The sequence below is a fragment of the Chelonus insularis genome, unplaced genomic scaffold (assembly GCF_013357705.1).
Source record: "Chelonus insularis isolate UGA/USDA-ARS -01 unplaced genomic scaffold, ASM1335770v1 contig_85_pilon, whole genome shotgun sequence".
NCBI lineage: Eukaryota > Metazoa > Arthropoda > Insecta > Hymenoptera > Braconidae > Chelonus > Chelonus insularis.
Window position 1 is genome coordinate 570,412 of NW_023276773.1, and position 19,548 is coordinate 589,959.

General features: G+C 30.8%; 2 protein-coding genes across 2 annotated transcripts in view; one reads left to right on the forward strand and one right to left on the reverse strand.

The window, feature by feature from the left end:
- Window positions 1-987: 987 nt before the first annotated feature.
- On the forward strand, window positions 988-4,115 carry LOC118071509 (uncharacterized). The gene is made up of 7 exons (XM_035090701.1): window positions 988-1,578; window positions 1,689-1,833; window positions 1,910-2,047; window positions 2,131-2,351; window positions 2,429-2,655; window positions 2,728-3,210; window positions 3,376-4,115. Exons 1-7 carry the CDS (start codon window positions 1,039-1,041, stop codon window positions 3,755-3,757), a joined length of 2,136 nt encoding a protein of 711 aa, XP_034946592.1. The 5' UTR covers window positions 988-1,038; the 3' UTR covers window positions 3,758-4,115.
- A 3,952-nt stretch (window positions 4,116-8,067) lies between these two features.
- kn (EBF transcription factor knot) overlaps window positions 8,068-19,548 on the reverse strand; it is a 52,452-nt gene continuing 40,971 nt past the window's right edge. The window contains exons 7-14 of the mRNA XM_035090644.1: window positions 13,289-13,370; window positions 13,092-13,224; window positions 10,821-10,975; window positions 10,617-10,743; window positions 10,194-10,541; window positions 9,656-9,964; window positions 9,254-9,470; window positions 8,068-8,451 (exon numbers count right to left, since the gene is read on the reverse strand). Coding sequence (XP_034946535.1) covers window positions 9,322-9,470; window positions 9,656-9,964; window positions 10,194-10,541; window positions 10,617-10,743; window positions 10,821-10,975; window positions 13,092-13,224; window positions 13,289-13,370 — 1,303 coding nt within the window. The 3' untranslated portion in view covers window positions 8,068-8,451; window positions 9,254-9,321. The remainder of the gene's footprint in view (window positions 8,452-9,253; window positions 9,471-9,655; window positions 9,965-10,193; window positions 10,542-10,616; window positions 10,744-10,820; window positions 10,976-13,091; window positions 13,225-13,288; window positions 13,371-19,548) is intronic.

Below are 19,548 nucleotides of genomic sequence, written 5' to 3' on the forward strand. Positions count from 1 at the left end.
CTTTATTTTCTATACTTTTTGTTGAAGGAAGTCACTGTGTGGCGCCACTTTCCGAAAAACAGAGGTAAGCTCTACGGGCTTCCGTAGGTAGGAGATAATTCGATAAAGTAGCACCCTGTAGATGTCGTTTTAGGAAAAATGCCGGTAAAGTAATTTGAATTGTCATGAAATTTGTATACTGAATAAGAATTATTCTTTGGGTCATTTCAAAACACTTCTTATCATGTAAAATGAAAATTATTCAATTTTTAAACAACTTTTAATTACACAAAATTATTACTATATCTTACGAAATTATTACTTTTTTTATTTCAAAAACTTTGTTTTAATACCAAACAATTCTGTTAAAATCCTTAGAATCAAATTCATTACTTTTTAGAATGATTTAATTTTTTTTCATTATTATCTTTTTTAAAGGTTATTCATTTGGTATAAATAATTATAAATAGTTTCTAACAATAGAATTCAAATTTTTTGAGGTTAAAAAAAAAAATTATGCATAAATTACAGATTTCTATTATTGCATGCAGTATTTTTTAGGGTAAAAATTTATTTAGGGTAAAAAAACAATGCAGTTTAGTAATTTTTACCCTCACCCTGCAGTGTCACCAAATTACCATAAAATTCAGGATAATTTTTACTATACATTTCTCTGCATGTACGAATTATTATTTACAAAAATCGGAATTTTGTTATTCCAATAAAACTTATCATATTTATTGTTTATAGAGTAAACAGATGTACGTTGATAAAGGTTTCAATGAAGTTTAAGTTTAGAAAAATTTACTCGAAGGAACGATTCTCGAGAAATTATTTACATGAGGTGTAATTTTACACCTAGACAATTAGCGTATTGAACAATACGTTAAATACTTAATCAATTTCTTATCAAATAATACACCTTATCAGGATAATTGGAGTGATAGCATAAACTTCAACTTCTCAAGGCTGTTAGCTTCATTATAAATGATACGGTGAATAAAAATTAAACCATTCCGCTTTCCAGCAAATTAAATTAAATAAAGTTAGCTCTAAATTATGAGAGTCATTTACATATTTTCAATAATATTTTTCATACCAAATGGGGTTAAACTTTTTAGCATTCCTATCGTTAGTGACATTCAGGATATGATAGGACTTGCAAATGATATTTTTAACATAGTGAATGGAGATGTTCCATTTAAAGACTTAATTAGTCCAGAAGCAAATCCTTTAGATGATGTGTTCAAGAAAATTGAAGATGTTACTGAGCAGATAGAGAATCTAGATACGAAATTAGACGATGTATTGGCAACAATTATTAGTCGACTTCCACTAGAAGACAATATTAATACTGATATACGTGACCTCCAACAACTTATCTCCACAGTCGATGAAACATACGACGAATTTCTGGAATACGCCGACGACATAGAGGATTTTAACAATGAAACAATCTTGGAGTTCATTAACAAAATTACTTCTACCAAGACCGGAAATCTTCCAAGCATACTGAGTTCAATCTTCAACATCATTGTTCCTAAGAAAACAGCACTATCTCGTGTGGGCCTCCTGGAGAACATGATCGAGAGAAGGAAGGTAAGTGGCTGGTATCTTCAATTTATGACTAATATTCTTTCTTGTATTAGGTGTATAAATCAATTTGGTCCATTTCATTACTTCGAACGACAATAAATCACTAATTTTAGATGATGACTACTCTGGAGACGTGTGATTCTCCGATATCATTCCAAAATCAGCTGTTCCAGATCTACAATTTGATATCAATTACTGAAATGAGAGCTTTTTTTATGACTGCATATGCTTACAGATTGAAAAATGAATACGAAAACGGTAAATAGTCATTACTTATTTAATAACACTTGTTTTAACAATGGGACATTATAATGATGATAACTCTGTCCTTCAGTCAAGTCAACTGGCGAAACCAAACGTGCACAGAGTGGATTTATTATGAGAACGGACCAGTACTTGATAGAGTTCCAGAAGAACGTAGCTAAAGCTGCGAGAGACATATATCGCTGCGATCCTAACAAACTGACCGATAGTGAGTATCTTTGATACTTTGTAATAAAACCTAAAAGAAAAAAAAATGTTTAATCACACAAAATGGCATTCTACATTTGATAGAAAATACGTACATCGAATTTGAGGGGCTCTTCACGGCTTTCGTAATGAATGAAATTCAAGCTTTTGATGGTTCTTGCTCGAGAACTTGTCCGGAAATTGATAAATGGTCATATAATCTTTGCTATTCCTTTGGTAATTCTCGTTGGTGTCCAGCAACTCCTTGCAATGGACACCTTTACCAGTGTGAGTGGATCGGTGGTAATGTTGATATTTGCGAGTATGTAAGTAAATTAATAATAATCAGTATATCTAGTGATATTATTAACAAAGTTATTGATTAATTCATATTACTTGACAGACAGGTGATACTGCGAAACGCTATGAATGGGTGCACTCCTATGCGAATGGATGGTATGGACAGAAGACAAATTGTTCAGGATCGAAACTGCAAAGTCTAAGTGACAAGGGTTCAGGATTGTATAACTGTGATATGTGTATTTGTAAGTGTGAGGAAATTCGGGGTGCCTCTAAAGCCATTAGAACTTTTAGTTTACGTCGTCAACAGACCAACATTTATGAAAACAAGTATGTTCCTATTAATTAATAACATCAAATTATTTTTTAAGGAGTAAATGACATAGTTGTTGATGATTCTAGAGTTGTCTCCGACGTAAAGTTTGTCCTCGATAATAATGTAATTCATATCCAAATAGAAGAATCACCTTTGTTACCAACTGGTCAAGTAGATAGAAATCAATCATCTTGGGTTCCTCTTGAAAAGTTCTCGTATCTATCGAATACTCAAAATGGAGGCTTCTGGATAACATCCACTACCAATTATGTTTTTACCGGAGACGAGGATGTCGATTATGCGTATATTAAACATAATCGGAAAGTATTGAATCTTGATACAATATCAGGTGGACCGAATTACGTCCTAACAGGAGTCAAGTTAAGTCATGCAGTACAGATGAAAAATGGAAAACGTGAAAGTAAATCATTAAGTCCACTTCAATTAGAAGTTCGTGTCACACCATTTGATTATGCTAATGGTAAATTAAACCCTACTAATGACAATCCATCAAAGTGGATCACAGCTCAAACTCAGCCTAAACCACCACCCGCATATTCTGAAAAAAGGTTAGTAAATTCTTTTCATATACAAAATTTGGGATTAATATTATTAAACCTATTACAATAACTTCCCACTGGGAAATTAGAAACTCAGATCTGACTGATTCCGAAGTTTTGATCCTGATCGGAACTAATTTTTAGTTGAATTTCAATCATTCGTCTTTCTTTCAGAGAAGAAATCAAAATAGGTAGTAAGACGTATAAATATGAAACCGTACAGAATTCTCCTAGTCTTGCGTCGAATCGCTTCATCAAGTTTCAACAATCTTCCATCTGGAGTGATGCTGGTCAGAGCACGCTTCCTTTCCTAGACTCTAGATCTACGGTTCCTGCTAGTCCTCTAGCACTCGATGGTCTTGGTCTTATCTACCGTGGTCACCCTAAATATGGAGGATTTGTAGCTTTTAAAGCACTTACAATCAATCTATCGAGTTTCATGGATTCATCATTGACTGATGAACAGCGAGCAGAATACACGAGAAGCTTCCGTCAAGGTATCGCTAATACACCAACTAAGAAGAGAAGGAAACATAGAGGCCGGAAAAAGCACTGATTATAGATATCTTATATGTGATGCATATTTTTATCTAAATTTATCTAAACTCAGTAAACATCGTTGGATAATGTATCTATTGTGTAACGCTAATTATCACGCTGGGAGCAAAATTATTGTTTTAATTATTATCTAATAATTTGGAAAAGTTTTTGCAGGATAATTATTTTAATTGTATTTTATCAAAGGAATATAATGATTTATTTCTCTAAAAATATTGATAAAAATTCAAGTAACAGATGAATCAAGTTAAATTTTACAGCTTTATTTCATACGATTGTGATGATAAAAAAAAAACAATTAATGGAATATTTATATATTCTTGTATTATTTTAAATTATACTATTACTCAGATGTGTATCATTAATCTCCAATGTCATTCTTTTATAATCCCTCGAATTGTCCTCCATGTTCTAGTGTTGCATCTAATTTTACTTATGAGAGATTAAATATTTTCAGATGTTGGTACGATAAATTGTTCTTTATACCATTGTTTTACTACATATACACATTATATTGTGCATTTTAGTAAGCCACGTGGCGATTGTAACTTACCATGATTACAACCAACCACTCAACCACTGTCGCCACGTGCCATCCAATCTATATCTAATAATGTAAACAGCCTTACAATTACAAACTACAAACTACTTTATACATTATTTCAGATAGACGTTCGTCAATGGTGTTATATTACACCATGTGAACTAATCGCCCTTTTCCTCCCTCTTTTTTCATTAATTATTTATAAAATATTTCTACAGGAAAAAAATTTATTGCAAACAAGAGATACTTTTTTTTAGATAGAATTATCTAGAGTTATCTGTCTTATCTTAGATAGAATTATCTAAAGCTTTAGTTAATGATTACTTTTTTTTATTGGATCCAATTTATTTATTACTTTCAAGTAAAATCTTTTCTAACCTCAAAGAAAAAATAAATTGATTGAGCTGAACAATTAATTTAATGAATAATTATTATATTAAAATTAATCAAATCATATATTTTAAAGTGAGTATTCGACATTTTGTTTATTGTCTAACCGTTAAAGTTGACCTAACCTAGAAAAAAAATAGGGCTTTATAATAAAATAACTTTAAAAACAAAATAATCATGAGATTTAGTAAATTTGAGTATTAAATTTATTTTCTATATTAAATATAAAAAAAAAAAAAAATATTTAAAAAAAATTTAAATCAAGAATAAAACATCAAAGTACAATAAATGTTGAAAAAAAAATTTATTTTTCATCATATAATAATATATAATGATATAATAATAAAAATAATCATCACATCAAGCAATGGTTATTTGTATTATTATTTTAATCAATATGTATTTATTAAGGCTGGGCTTTACTAACCTCAAATCACCTCAAATTTTTCTCGTCAAACTGTGCATTTTTTATTAGTTTTTCTCATGTGAAAAATATTTAGGAATATTCAGAAAAGTGGCATACACATCGGAAAACAAAGATTTTTCGTACCAGTGTAATAATAATCGTAGAATAAATAACTTTTCAGTGAATTTTGAGGTGTCATGGCGGATGCACTTGTCATGAGCCCTTCACTGAAAAGTTATTTATTCTACGATTATTATTACACTGGTACGAAAAATCTTTGTTTTCCGATGTGTATGCCACTTTTCTGAATATTCCTAAATATTTTTCACATGAGAAAAACTAATAAAAAATGCACAGTTTGACGAGAAAAATTTGAGGTGATTTGAGGTTAGTAAAGCCTAGCCTTAATCAATAGCTCACGTGTGTGTTATGTTTACAACACTGTATGATAAATAAAATCATTTCGAAATAGGTAATGAAATTATTGCTAATGATTTACATATTGTATTTAACAGAATTATATATACATATATTTTGTTGATATATCAATTGATGAATGAATTAATGAGTTATTTATTTATTTATTTATTATTATTATTATTATTAGTATTAATATTATTAGTATTATTATTATGTCAATAGTCATTTTAATCTGCACATAAGAAAGTATATGACGTGATTTTTATTTTTACATAAAATCTAACAATTCCAACGATATGCAAAAACAGAAACTATTATTAGCAAATTGTTTAATAATTTTTAGTTTTTGTTTAGTAGTTTTATCTACTAATCTATCTACATTGAAATGTATATAAAGGGAAATTGATATTTTTTTACGTGATTGTTGTTGTTATTATTACTGCTATTATTTTATATTAATATCAATTTATTTATTTTCTTCATTAATATCATCTTATATTATCTGACTTTTATTTGCTCCTTTACTTTTATTATATAAATTAGCTTTTATTTCTGTCGTCGTTCTACTTTTGGGAAGACAGAAGTGCGTTAAAGGGGTATGCGGGAGGAATATGAGCCCGATAGATTAGCCGCGTAAGGGGTGTGGTGACAGAGGGATGGACACGAGTGAGGGGACGGGCAGATGAGGGGGCCGGTGCTGCCGGTCGCTATAGGTGGCGCGGGTGGGGGTGCGAGGGAAGTACTCGAGGTCAAGCAGTTTGACACGAGACAGGTACCGAGGGACAGAGTTGCAGCATGGAGTTATTGTGTGAGGGAGTTACGGAGATAGTGACAAGTGAGCTGACACGTGGAGGAGAGTAGGGACACGGAGGTGCGAGAGCGGTAAGCAGAGTGGACGAACAATGATGTGACAAAAAATAGACCAATTACCAGCCGGGACTGTGTTCCGGGAGTCGAGCGGAGCATGCATAGAAACTGATTGAGTTTACTACTGTACAACCTCCTATGAGGTTTGCTGTGGATTTTCTAGCTCGCGTATGGGTTTCTTTTGTTTGTGCGACTGACAGTGTTAACAATAATTTTTTTATCTATCCATACCACTTTTGTAAAATTAGTAAATTAACAATTATTATTCAAACAATTTTATTACAAAATGATGATTTATATGCAGTAATTATTCAATTTTTTATGCAAAATTTATTTATTATCGATAATTTTATGCAATAAGTCTTTAAAAAATAAATTATTCAAACAATTTTTTTTGTTTATTAAATTAAACAATTTATTGTTTTGATTATTTTTTAATGATTATTATTACTAGAGAGGTTGTACTTCGAATATGTTACTCATAAATTCTCACTTTCTTTGTTGATTTTGCATTACAAATTATTTTAATTTAAAGTTAAGAGACTCTATACTCAATCATTATCTAGAAGCTAATAAACATTGAATTAAAAAAATTTTTTTTTTTCCATTATAATAATTAAAACCCTTAATTAATAATTGTTTATCAGTTTAATAAATATTCTTAATTGAATTTTTATCATGTGGTTAATTAACTGTCTTCAAATTAACACATAAATAAATATATTGTAAAATAATTACATGTCTCCATCTATTTGTTATTAACAAAGCTTGATTTATTTGTTTATATTAATTCACTAATTAATAAAATTTATCTGAATGTTTATTAATAAACAAAGTCTCATAATATTTTTCAAAGACTCATTATTATTTTTTTTTAAATACTTTTATTACAAATTAAAGTTTAAAACATTAATAAATTTCTTCTGATTCACTAGAGTATTTTTATTGGCCACAACAAAAAATGTTGTTAAATAATTAAATAATTTATTTTACCACATTCTCTAGCTTCTTTACAAAATAATAATCAAGTACTGAGTCCTTAACCTTACAATTAATATCATTATTACTATTAATTAAATCTACATTTGTTGATATGTTAATATTTTTATGAATTAATTAAGAGGGTAAAAATTTACCATTAAGAAGCAATAATATTTATTGTTAATAATTATTACCAGAGCCTTTTTTGTTTCATCTGTATTTAAAAAATTGATTGAATTATTCAAACAATTAAAATAATAATAATAATTATTCTTCTGATGATTATTAATTATTACCTAATTATTTTATTATCATTTTTTTTTTTGTGTTAAAACTCATTTGGCCATGAAATTTCTATAAAATACATTTTTATCAAGATGTTACCACAAAAACATGCGCACATGATGGAAGACAATGTACATACATGATAAAATTTATCAATGAATATTTAAAAATAATAATGATGATAATAAATAATTAAAGAATAAAAAAAATATTAATACACTAGTAATTAAAAATTATCTTTACAATATTCAGATATGCCTCATTCTTTTCTATGATTATATTTATTATAATTATTATCATTAGAATTATAAAATGCATTTGATTATTTTTTATCGCTGATATACATCAGATAATAATGAATAATTATTAATCAATATCAAAATAAATAATAACTAATAATTAAATACATCATAACTTGTATAAGATAATTACTTGAAAAAGTAAATTACGTTATAATCACACTTCTATACATCCTACATGACTGGATTTTATATACATATGTATACCTTGTCTAGTCAGAGACCTTAATCTCACAATAATAATTCTTCACTATTTATATTATAAACAAATCGATGAATTTTCTATCTCGAATTAATAAAAATTTGTCTTTAAAACAAACACAGTGGATGCCAAGTGTTGGTGGTAGAGAAGGTTAAATGTTCAGGGAATTATTTGATAGAGGAAGTCAACAGAGAACTTGCAGCAGTGCCAGTTGAGTATCCTTGATGATTACAAGTAGATAGCATGAAGGGATTCATGTTAAATGATGTCATCGTAGTACCAACCATATCACCTAGTCCTGGAACATAACAATCAGAGTTTTGGATTAATCAACCTGGTTGTTTTATACCCTGGTAGTCCAGCTCATTAGCAATAGAATTGATTAATTATCTTGGAGAAGAACTGCAGACTTCATTGGCAGTGTCATTGGTGTTTATTTCTGCATTTATGTATGGATCTTGTGATGGAATATCATGATAGAGTCTAGCTTCAAGTCCAACAGTAGATTTGATGAAGACACTGATGACTACTTGTGGATCTTGTGCTAGACCAATTGGTCAGACTTTCAGCAACAATCTGATGCAGCTCCAATACTCCAAGGTTTTTGAAATCAGACTTGTATACAAGGACGTGCTTTATATTATTTTGTCACAAAATTCATACATTGATGGAGAAATAGACATCTATGGCACTGCTGCGAAGTCTGAAATTTATTGCAAGATCATTAAGCAAGACTTTTAGCTGATTTTTAACAGCTAGCTACTAAGATAATTTAACCATTCAAAATAGGAATAAAAAAACTTGGTCATAATTGGCAATTCTTTTCATCAATGTGTAATTAATCTTGGACTATTAGCTATCAAATAAAAAAGCCTAGAAATATTTTAATCTATAAGAGACGTGCGAGCTAAGTACTTTGTTATAACTTCATCGTAACTATTTTTTATTGGTGATATAAAATTAACTGGTGATAAATTACATACTGATATGTCTTATTATATGATAAAAACATGTCAGTTAAAGTGTCTACTATGTTTTACAGAAAGATATACATAGTTTTATTATTCTATAATTAATTATGATGTTTTATGATATCTCACTTGTAGTATGAAATGATGGTGATGATAATGATGATGGGTATGATGATGTAAAAAAACAGCATGAAAAGTTACTGCGCAGCTGTTGCAAGGCTATGCTGTGTGGACCAATGTGGTGATGCAGAAATGACCGAGGTTGTTGGTGGTGGTCCACTACGAATTACAGGAGCAAACGCACTCCCATCTCCCGATGAATAAAATATTCCGTATTGTTCATGCGCTAAAAATATTAAATAAATACTATTTTATTATTAAAAAAATAAGATAACTAAGATAATAATTATCTTTTAATCTAATAATTATATCTAAAGTCCAAGAGATGATTGATTGCTAATCATGCAGTTGATTTATTTGATAAATAAAAATAATTTGAAATGTTGATGAATGAATAAATAAAATACTTACGAGAAGTATAAAAAGTTGGGCTCGCAGCAGTATAGGGATTTGTGACTGCAGAAGAGTAACTTCCAGCACTACCACCAGTGCTACTGTGACAGCTGAGAGGTGTGCTGGCAGAACTAGTACAGTATCCAACAGAACTGCCATTGCTAGTCATAATACTAGTACATCTTGGACTAACACTACTGGTTTGTCTATAAGCATCGACACTGCTACCACCACCTGCTACATTGTTGTTGGTACCTTTACCACCACCACCATCACCACCACCACCACTATTAGCTGCACTGGTTCCCGTACTCACAGAGTTTCCGTCTAAAAATAGAAACCTGCCCGGTCAGAGACAAACTCGCGTGAGTAACCCATGGCTCTTTATCACAGTACTGTTGCCTAGTCATTACTTGAATTTAGTTAACTACTATTATCAACTTAAACCCACACATACATCTATCATTATCACATAATAGCCAAGATTTTAAATATTTGTTTAAATCAATTACAATAGTTAAAGAGATAAATAGTAGGTAAATACATATTAACGCACCATCTGTCCATTTGACTGTACTGCCACCACCGCCACCACCACCTCCTCCTCCTCCTCCACCGCCATTCTCCTGAACAGTAACAGCTAATTGACCTGTGTAAGAGTTGAAAGCTGTATTGGAAGTGGATGTTGGTGGTGCTGGTGGATGACTCGAACCAGTAGGACTTCTTGGAGCACCCGGAGTCAATGATGAGTTACCTGTCCTAGGCATACTGTACAATATTTCTGCTAAGTCTGCTGCTCTTTTTAAAATTATCTCCTTCGACAGCTTCTCTGGATCACCCGGATGCCGGGGAACCAATTTTTGTAGCCGATCAAAACCATAAGCAATCGTTGGTTCATTCATAGCTGAAAACATATCATCATTTAGATCTATATGATTGGTGATCATCTTGATCAATCATTTGATCTTCTGTTACTTACAAACATAAACAAATCTTCCAGGTGATCCTCGGCAAAATTGTTTGGTTTTATATGACAACGTGACTTCAACTACTCCAGGTGCTTGTCTAGGAGGTGTTTGAACTTTTATTGCATGATCTGTGATCAACTGTTGGACAAAAGAAAGCCAAGTTAATTATACTGATGAAAGGAGATGGAGATGAATGTTAGAAAAAGAGTCATTACTTCACTCCAAACTGGCATAGATCCAAAGACAACCTGGAGTCCATCAAAAAAATGCTCTCCAATGATAATGACGGTGGATCCACCAGAGGTCCAACCTTCACTAGGTGATATCGCTTTTATGCAAGGAGTTTGTAATGGTAATGCAGGATACAAACCTGTAAAACCATTAGCAATCATTAGAATAAACCTAACTTCAGAAAAAAAATTCATTCATTGGAAAAACATTTGCAAAAAAAAGAAGAAAGAGAAATGTTACGCTATTCATCTTAGTTCAATGACATTAATAGACTGAGTCAAAAAGCAGAAGAGAAAAGAAGAGGAGAATTAAATGGATAAGGATATAATCGTCAATTTCGCGCTTTTCAAAGTGTGTGTTTGAGGGAGGGGGGAGGAAACAAGCAGTAAAAGAGGGAAGAAAATAGACTGCAAGAATCAGACTTTGGGGGAGGTACTGAAGAATCAGTATTGTGATGAAGAACTTGTGTAGGAGAAAAAGTGAGCCCAAGTGTTGGGAAGAATAAGAATAGGGGAAAAAAACTCTTGAAATCTACAAGAAAATGGAATGGCGGATCCTTCGTTTTCTACTCTCGCTTGCCGCCGACGCTGCTTTCCATTGATTTACATCTTGTCTTACTACACAGTAAGAGGAAGGCAACCAAGCTACTAGTATATATAGCCACTAGGGTAGAGAGTCAAGTAGCGATATCAGCCGTTTGTATGCGCGGCCGACACCAAACTTTGCTGAATTGCCCTATGACTTCATCCCCCGGCCATCTCCTCATCGTACTAGTGTACCCACCAACTCCCCTTTTCTCCATTTGTTCTTGTGATCTCTTAGTTCTTTCTTTTTATTCACTTTTACTACCATCACACTGTCAGAGTCGTACACGTATACATGCTATTGACATTTCGGACGGTAAAAGTGGAACTATTTAATGTCCTGCGAGGGGAAAAAAATAATCCTCGTGTTAATAAAAGTCCAGTGTGTTCATCATTTATTGCAATGTCAATCGAATAATTCGGGAGGAATATAATAAACATGAGGGCGCGTTGTATGCCAATTTTGATGCTTGTCGTCCAAAACCATTACAATTATAACTTTAACCAACTTGCTTTTAACCAGTGGGGAAAATTGACACTTTGGAGGTTCAATTGCGGATATTTTTTTTTTTCAAGTTTTAGGGATTTGACAGGTCAGGTTAATTCATTTGAGTGAAAGAAAATAATGTAGTGAATGAGGCACAATATATATTTTATTGATATTTGTTAGTAGGGATTTTTTTATACTAGGGAAATTTTGGGGTAAAAATAATTTTAAGGAGGTAAAGATTAAGGCAACATAGCGTGATTTTTACTCCAACATATGTTTGGAATTTTTCGAAGGAAAAACTAGTAATTTTAATTGATCTTGAAGTAAAAATAGGGATTTTTTTTTTGTTATTATCTATTTAGTTATTTTTGCTGTTTTTAAGTTTAATCTAGGAACATTTTTTTGGAATTTAGTAACTTTTATCAATTATAACGTCAAAACAGGGACATTTGTGAGAATTTAGTGACTTTTATTGTTTGTAGAATAAAAAAAACTATTTTTTCGGAATAAAGTAATTTTCAGAGATTGCCAGGAACGAATAGGAACTTTTTTTTTTACTAGTCTTATAATTTTTGCTTTTAAGAAATTTAATCTAAGGACATTTATCAGAAATCTAGTAACTTTTCTTAATTTTTAATTAAAAGTAGGAATTTTTTGCTTTCATTTTTAAGATTGGTGAGGAAAACAGGGACTTTTTTCTTAAAATCTAGTGATTTTGCTTTCAAAACATCTAATCTAGGGACATTTCTTAAAAAAATCTAGTAATTTTTCATAATTTACGAAAAGTATGGATTTTTCTACTATAATTTAACAATCTTAGTCATTCATAAATTCCATCTAGGGACATTTATCAGAAATCTAGTAACTTTTCTCAACTTTTAATTAAAAGTAGGAATTTTTTGCCTTCATTTTTAAGATTGGTGTGGAAAACAGGGACTTTTTTCTCAAAATCTAGTGATTTTGCTGCAAAAAAATCTAATCAAGGGACATTTGTCAAAAATCTAGTAACTTTTTCCGATATTTTTTTTTAATTCGAACCATTTTTATATTTTTACTCATTGTAAGATTACTCAATTCATCGTGTCAAGTTGTCTAAAAAATTTCTTTTTGTAGTAGAACAAATTAAAGTCGAATATGAGTTAATTTTTTTTTCTTTTCAAATAGAGTTTATATCAACTTACTGTTGTATTCACCGTGGTCACTTGGATCCAATCGTTTAGCCCTGCGGCCATGTTTGCTGTTATTATGAACAAACATGTTATCAGAAACTGCTAGAAGGGGACCATCTACTCCAACTTGAGTTGAAATTATTACCTATAAATAAAATAGTCAATATCGTGGTTGGATATGGTTTTTTAAATCATCATAAGCTTCTTACTTGAAATCTTCGCATGTCTCGTGGATTGCCAGCATTTTTTAAACAATTCTGGTTACATTTGAGGAAGAATTTGAGGAAAAACCTGCAAGCAAGAAAAAAAAAAGGAGATGAATAAAAGGAATGTTTTTCGGTGGGTAGTCGAGTGGTGAAAAGGTTAAACGACAATTGACAATGTGTTTAATGCTCTTCAGCACGAAACGAAACTTAATTAGAAGAGAGTAATACCCATCCCGAGCACGCCTTTGTACGACTCTCGTTTTCTCTGTACTGGAGAAGGCTTGCGTTGAATACTACATAAGCCAATCGGCGTCCCTATATACTCTCTTACTGCATCCACTACACTCTGCTCATGTCTATTATTCAGTATTTCTCTAGATTAAAGCCCCGCGGCCATGTTTACCGCCTCGATGTCCGCGACTTTTTTCTTTTTATTAGAAAAAATCAAATCAAAAAATTGGCTTTAGGGAAAACAAAGACTAAACAAGAGTTGGAAAAATTGCCAAATTATTCTTTTTTTTTTGCTTTTCATTTTTTAAATTTATTCCTTCAGAAGAAGAGAAAAAAACTTCCCTACTAAACAATTAATTTTTGATTTTTTAAACAATTACGAAACTTAATAATTAATTAATTAATCAGTGAATATTCACTGTTTTGCACTGATTTAATTTTAGAGAGTACCTATCACGAAGAGGAATGTATAATAATAATTACCACCATTTTGATATTAATTCGTTGCGCTAGAGTGTTTTTTTAAACAATTATATTTATTTGTTATTTAAAAACATTTTTTTGTTATTATTATTATTAAGGATGCTAAAAAAATAGTTAATTAATTGAAGGAAATGTTTTTTATTATAAAAAAGTCTTAGAGAATTATTTAAACAACTTATTGTTTACCGATTTTTTTATTGCAAAAATATTGTCTCGTTTACACGCAATCTGTTGTTTATCTTTCGATATTTATCCACCTTTCGATTATTTTTCCTGAGTCTTTTTTTTTTTTTATTTTTTCCTGTTGTTTACGTACATGCGTCTCTGACAAAACCACCACTACCAACATCAGTCCAATCCACACATCTCGCGGATTTCAACTCTCCCGCATGCCCATTCGTTTCCGCATCCGGTAACACACCCTCCGTAAAATTCACCAAATTCAATATACCTCCCCAATATTCTACATAATTCATGAAAATTGTGCCGTCGGCTTTTCTTGTCTGTGAGAGTGTTTTTTTCTTCTTTTATATATATATTTTTTTCTTTTTTTACCACTTTTACATTCCATTCTCTACCGCTTTCATCCTCCTATCAGCTACTGTCTATCTTCTGTACTCATAGACGTGACAGTAGATAAAAAACAAGTGCATTTTGTCTGTATAAAGTTTTAGATCTATTTAGGTTTCCGGTTTTGATAAATGTTTGTTTATCAAATTTTTTGCTATATTTTATTTCAAATAAACGAAGCATTTTTTTTTTTTTTTAAATAAATTCTCATGTCTCTTCTCTTCTCATGTTAAATACATTCTCATGTCATGAAAGGGTAAATAATTTATGCAAATGTTTAAAAAAATATAATGAATAATTGAACTATACACTGGAAAATAATTGAATAAAAATCAGCCTACAATTTAAAACAATTTAGGTTAAGGGTAAAATTTTACCCCACTATATAATAAATTTTACCTTACAGATTAATACAACCTTTCCGTGAGCTTTCAAAAATGTTTTTTTTTCGTAAAACAAATTGTACCATTTTGGAGGGTAAAATTTTACCCTTGTCGGTAGTGAAATTTACCCTTCAAGATTGTAGAATTTTTTTGTAAGTTTTAATAAACTTCCCTTCTACATATAGAACAAATTGTACTTTCCCGAAGGGTAAAATTTTACTCTTTACTCGAATTACTTTGTGGGGTAAATTTTACTCAATTTTTTTTTCTGTGTAGTTGTGAATAGAAAGCATTAGACTTGTCTGTACTATTTGATGATCAATGCTATCCACATTATGATTTTGTTGTTAAGAAATCAATAAATTTAATTCGATTCAATAAAATCTTTTTTTTTTAAACATTGCAACTATTTTCATTTTATTATAAATTTTATTACTGTTAAATAAAACAGATCATTTCATTCAATAACAAACTCTTAATTTAAAAAATGAGATTATTTATCCTATCATTAATTTTTAATCCCAAAAATGTAATTATTTATTTAATTTTTAATCATTATTAATTTAATTAAACTTTAAAAGGCTATGCTAGAAAATGTATGACATAAATATAATGAAAGTCTTAAAGTTCGATTAAACAAATGTTTGAAAATGTAATCTCCACTATCATCACCACCATTCTGATCACATTGATGATATAAGCAATGTATCCATTTAACTCCCATTGTACCAAAAAAGACTGTTAGCAAAAGAAACTTATCAAAACAGATGATCGTCTGAGTGCATCTTCATTCAATTCCAAAGCTCACTATTATTTCTTTTATCCTTAATCGAGAGATACATTACAACACACACATACACACTGGTCTGATGTCTAAATTCCAACTTATTATTAACTAAAAGGGATATTAAATGTAAATATATAATAGAAAGCTAAAAATACGTCGACAATGTCATTTTTTCTTTATATCGACAGCCTAAAGCATTGGCTGTTAGGGTGGACTAATAGATTGCATTACTACTAGCTGATTCAAATGCGAACTGAATTTTATTCTGGCAATAGGGTGATATCTATCGATAGCCCTGGATCGCTTCGCGAACTGAGCGTTAGTTTCTTACAGGGTCTAAACTCAATTTCGTCAGTCTATTAGATTTTTCCTCCTTCGAAGCTCGACTCCCTGCCTAGTATATACTGTTGCTCTGCACTCGATTCGCTTGGAATACTGTTACCCTTCCTGTACGCAATACCAGTCTAGTATTACTGATAGCTTTAGTTTCCGAACTGACTGAATCAGTTTTCTTTCCTTTTTAATTTTACAAATGTAATGCTAAAATATTTGAATAAATTATCTTGACTCACAGACGAAGATGTAATCATTCAAATTATTTTCTATTTTAGAAAATGAGTATAATTAAATATTATTTCTATGTACCAATATTTTAATCCAACATAGAGATCTAACTTTTTATCAAACAAAAATCCTTTTTATAATTTTTATTGTCATTGATTACTTTGAAGAAATTTCCAACCAATTCCATCACTAAAAGCAATGTTTGAATCATGTTTTATGCAAATCCGTCATCCACTACTAGTACTTACACTGTAAATCTCAGTTTTCCAAAATGCATTATTTTAATGCGAATAAGTGTGTTAAATATGACGTCACCCATTTGATGAACAAATAAAAGTAAGCGTTAAAAGTGACTACAATGTTAATCAAATGGGTGACATCATATCCATCATTCCTAAAATGGAATGAATGTCCAATATCAGCTTATTGTTGATAAAAAACATTTCTTTAAATCAATTAATTATTTTATAGATTTTATTCAAACAAGTATTTCAGTGAAACAAAAAATTTTTTCCCTCAGTTAAATAAATACATTCAGGGATATTAGATCGTACATGAGCAGCAGACCACCTATTGACCCGTCAAAAGGTTGTACGAAAGCACACACGGGAATATAAGCTAAGCATGCGAATGCATAATGAAGATGGTGCAGCCCAAGACGTCAATTAATAAGAATGTGTACTGAGGTCCGTAGTAAGTAGCAAGTACCAAGTAGTAACAGAGCTTCGAGACAAGCACTACTACACTCAACAACTCTACATATGTATTATCCCACCAGCCTAGAAGAAGGTGTAGGTATGCTCTTTGCATATACACCATCGTGTTCAGATAAGTGCAGAAGATGGGGGTTAAGGGTTGCTGGTAGTTGGTGCAGGCAAGGGGTTTGCAAAGTATCAAGGGATGTTTAATGTTTAACCAGTCTCCATTACCTATATAGATCCTAACTACTTCTAGACATCTTAGCTCGTTGCTGACATCCTGTTTGTAAAATCAATGTAATTAATAATCAACTATTGATCCATCAACGAGTATATCCTAGATGTTGATTTTGTTTTATTTAGGCTGAAAACAGGGGGAGGGGGGGAATGAAAACTTTGTTAATAGGAAAATATTTTTTAGTTAAAATTCATAACATGTAGGCTTGGGGTATGTTTGAAAGTTAAATATCAAACGAGTATTGTGGAATATGGATATATGTAAATACATATCTACCAACACACATGTAGAGGTAAACATAAAGTCTACCAACCAATTCAATCAAACCTCCCAATAAATCATTTGTTCTCGCACTATTGCACCTGCAGCAGTTTGTTTGTACTCATGTACCAATTAGTGATGAATTACGTTATGTGAAAATTTTTTTTAACTTTGCAAATATAAGTTTTTTTTCAGTCTATAGTTTTATACCAAAGATAGAATAATGTTGCCAACATTGATGGCATCCCAACATCTTTTAAGTACTAAGAAGAGCTTAATTATTTCAGATGAATTGATGAGACGAAATTTAAAAACTTGAAATAATTTTCATCCTTTTTTCTTCAAAATCCTACACCTTTATGACATGGAATATAATCTGAACCCTGCATAAGTTGAAACAATTAGTACCCATGTTAATTTCATCAGCATCTAACATCTGAAACAAGCTTGGTACATCAAACACACACAAACAGAGAAAACCTGCACGCAGAGAAATGTATAGTAAAAATTACCCTGAATTTTATAGTAACTAGAAGTCGATAGCGCGCTCCGCGCACCTTAGTGAACATGTCTCACTATTTTTTCCATCAAATGCACACAATTTTTATAACAAAATATTTCAATATTAATATAAATAATACCATAGATAATATAAATATAATAAAATCTGAAAAATAACAACATCATAATGAACATTCTTTTCGAATTAACCAAATAACCAAATTCAAATGAAAGCTATTTACCGCCAATAAATTCAACAACCAATCGAGGAACGAATAAAAAGGCAACGAATATGACGCCATTCTGACGTCAATCCGCCAATCAATTTGTTAGAAAAAGATTTGGTGACACTGCAGGGTGAGGGTAAAAATTACTGTGCACATTGTTAAAATTACTAAACTGCGTAGTAATTTTTAGGGTGAAATTAGAGTAAAAATAACTATGCAGTTTAGTAATTTTTACCCTCACCCTACAGTATCACCAAATTACTATAAAATTCAGGGTAATTTTTACTATACATTTCTCTGCGTGCAGGTGAGATTTAGATGACATGGGCCCATTCAAAATTAGACCATAGTTTGAATCATTGTTAATATAAGTACAGTATCGAAACTATACAAAAAAAAAAAATTGCTAGTACGAGTCCAACATCGATGCACTGAAACAATAGTTATAATGGGCCTGTTAGTGCCGAGCTGCGGTGTCTTATCTCTCCGATCAGATGAGTAAGCTTTAAAAAGCTCACGAAAAAATTCAATATTGATTGTTAATATTTGTTGTATTTAATTTATATTGTTTATCGGTTATTAAGAGTGAATGATATTGTATTCTTCATTTTTAAGAATGTGTGGGAACAGATGATGAAGTAATGACATAATACAAAGTGAAATTGGCAAGATTTATTGTGCATAACTTATAGATGAATGTAATTAAAGCAAATTCACTTAATTTTAACCTCATTTACGTGCAAGTTAAATTTGTCGAACTGGGTTAAAATGTCATTTTAATATTCACAACTCCTTTGAGTAAACTGCCTTGCAGAAACAACTTACTAACTGACTTACAGAACTCTACTACTCACAAACGTTCGACCTATCTATACACTCAAACTTGAGTCTTTGATGACTGATGTATTTCATAGAATTTTTGAATATTTCGTTCAATCACTTTTTATTTTTTCCCGTAAAGTGTGAGCTTTTGAATACTAAAATCAATCATCAATAAATTTTGCAAGTTTAAAGCTCTTACTTTACCAAATTTAAGCTTAGTTATTTCTTTTAATAAAGCATAAAAATTTTTAGGAACTTTTTTGGAATATAAAGTATTAGTTTTAGAGCTTTTTGTAGATCAAAATAATTTAATATGACAAAAATTATAATTTTCGGAGCTTTTTTGCGAATCGATAATAGCAGAGCTTTTTTACAAAAACATCGCAGAAGCTTTGTGCCACAATTACTGAAGCTTTTAGAGCTTTTTTTCGAAAAACAAAAATGATTATTTTTGAGCTTTTTTAATCCGAAAAATGTATTTGTTTTTTTTTATGAATA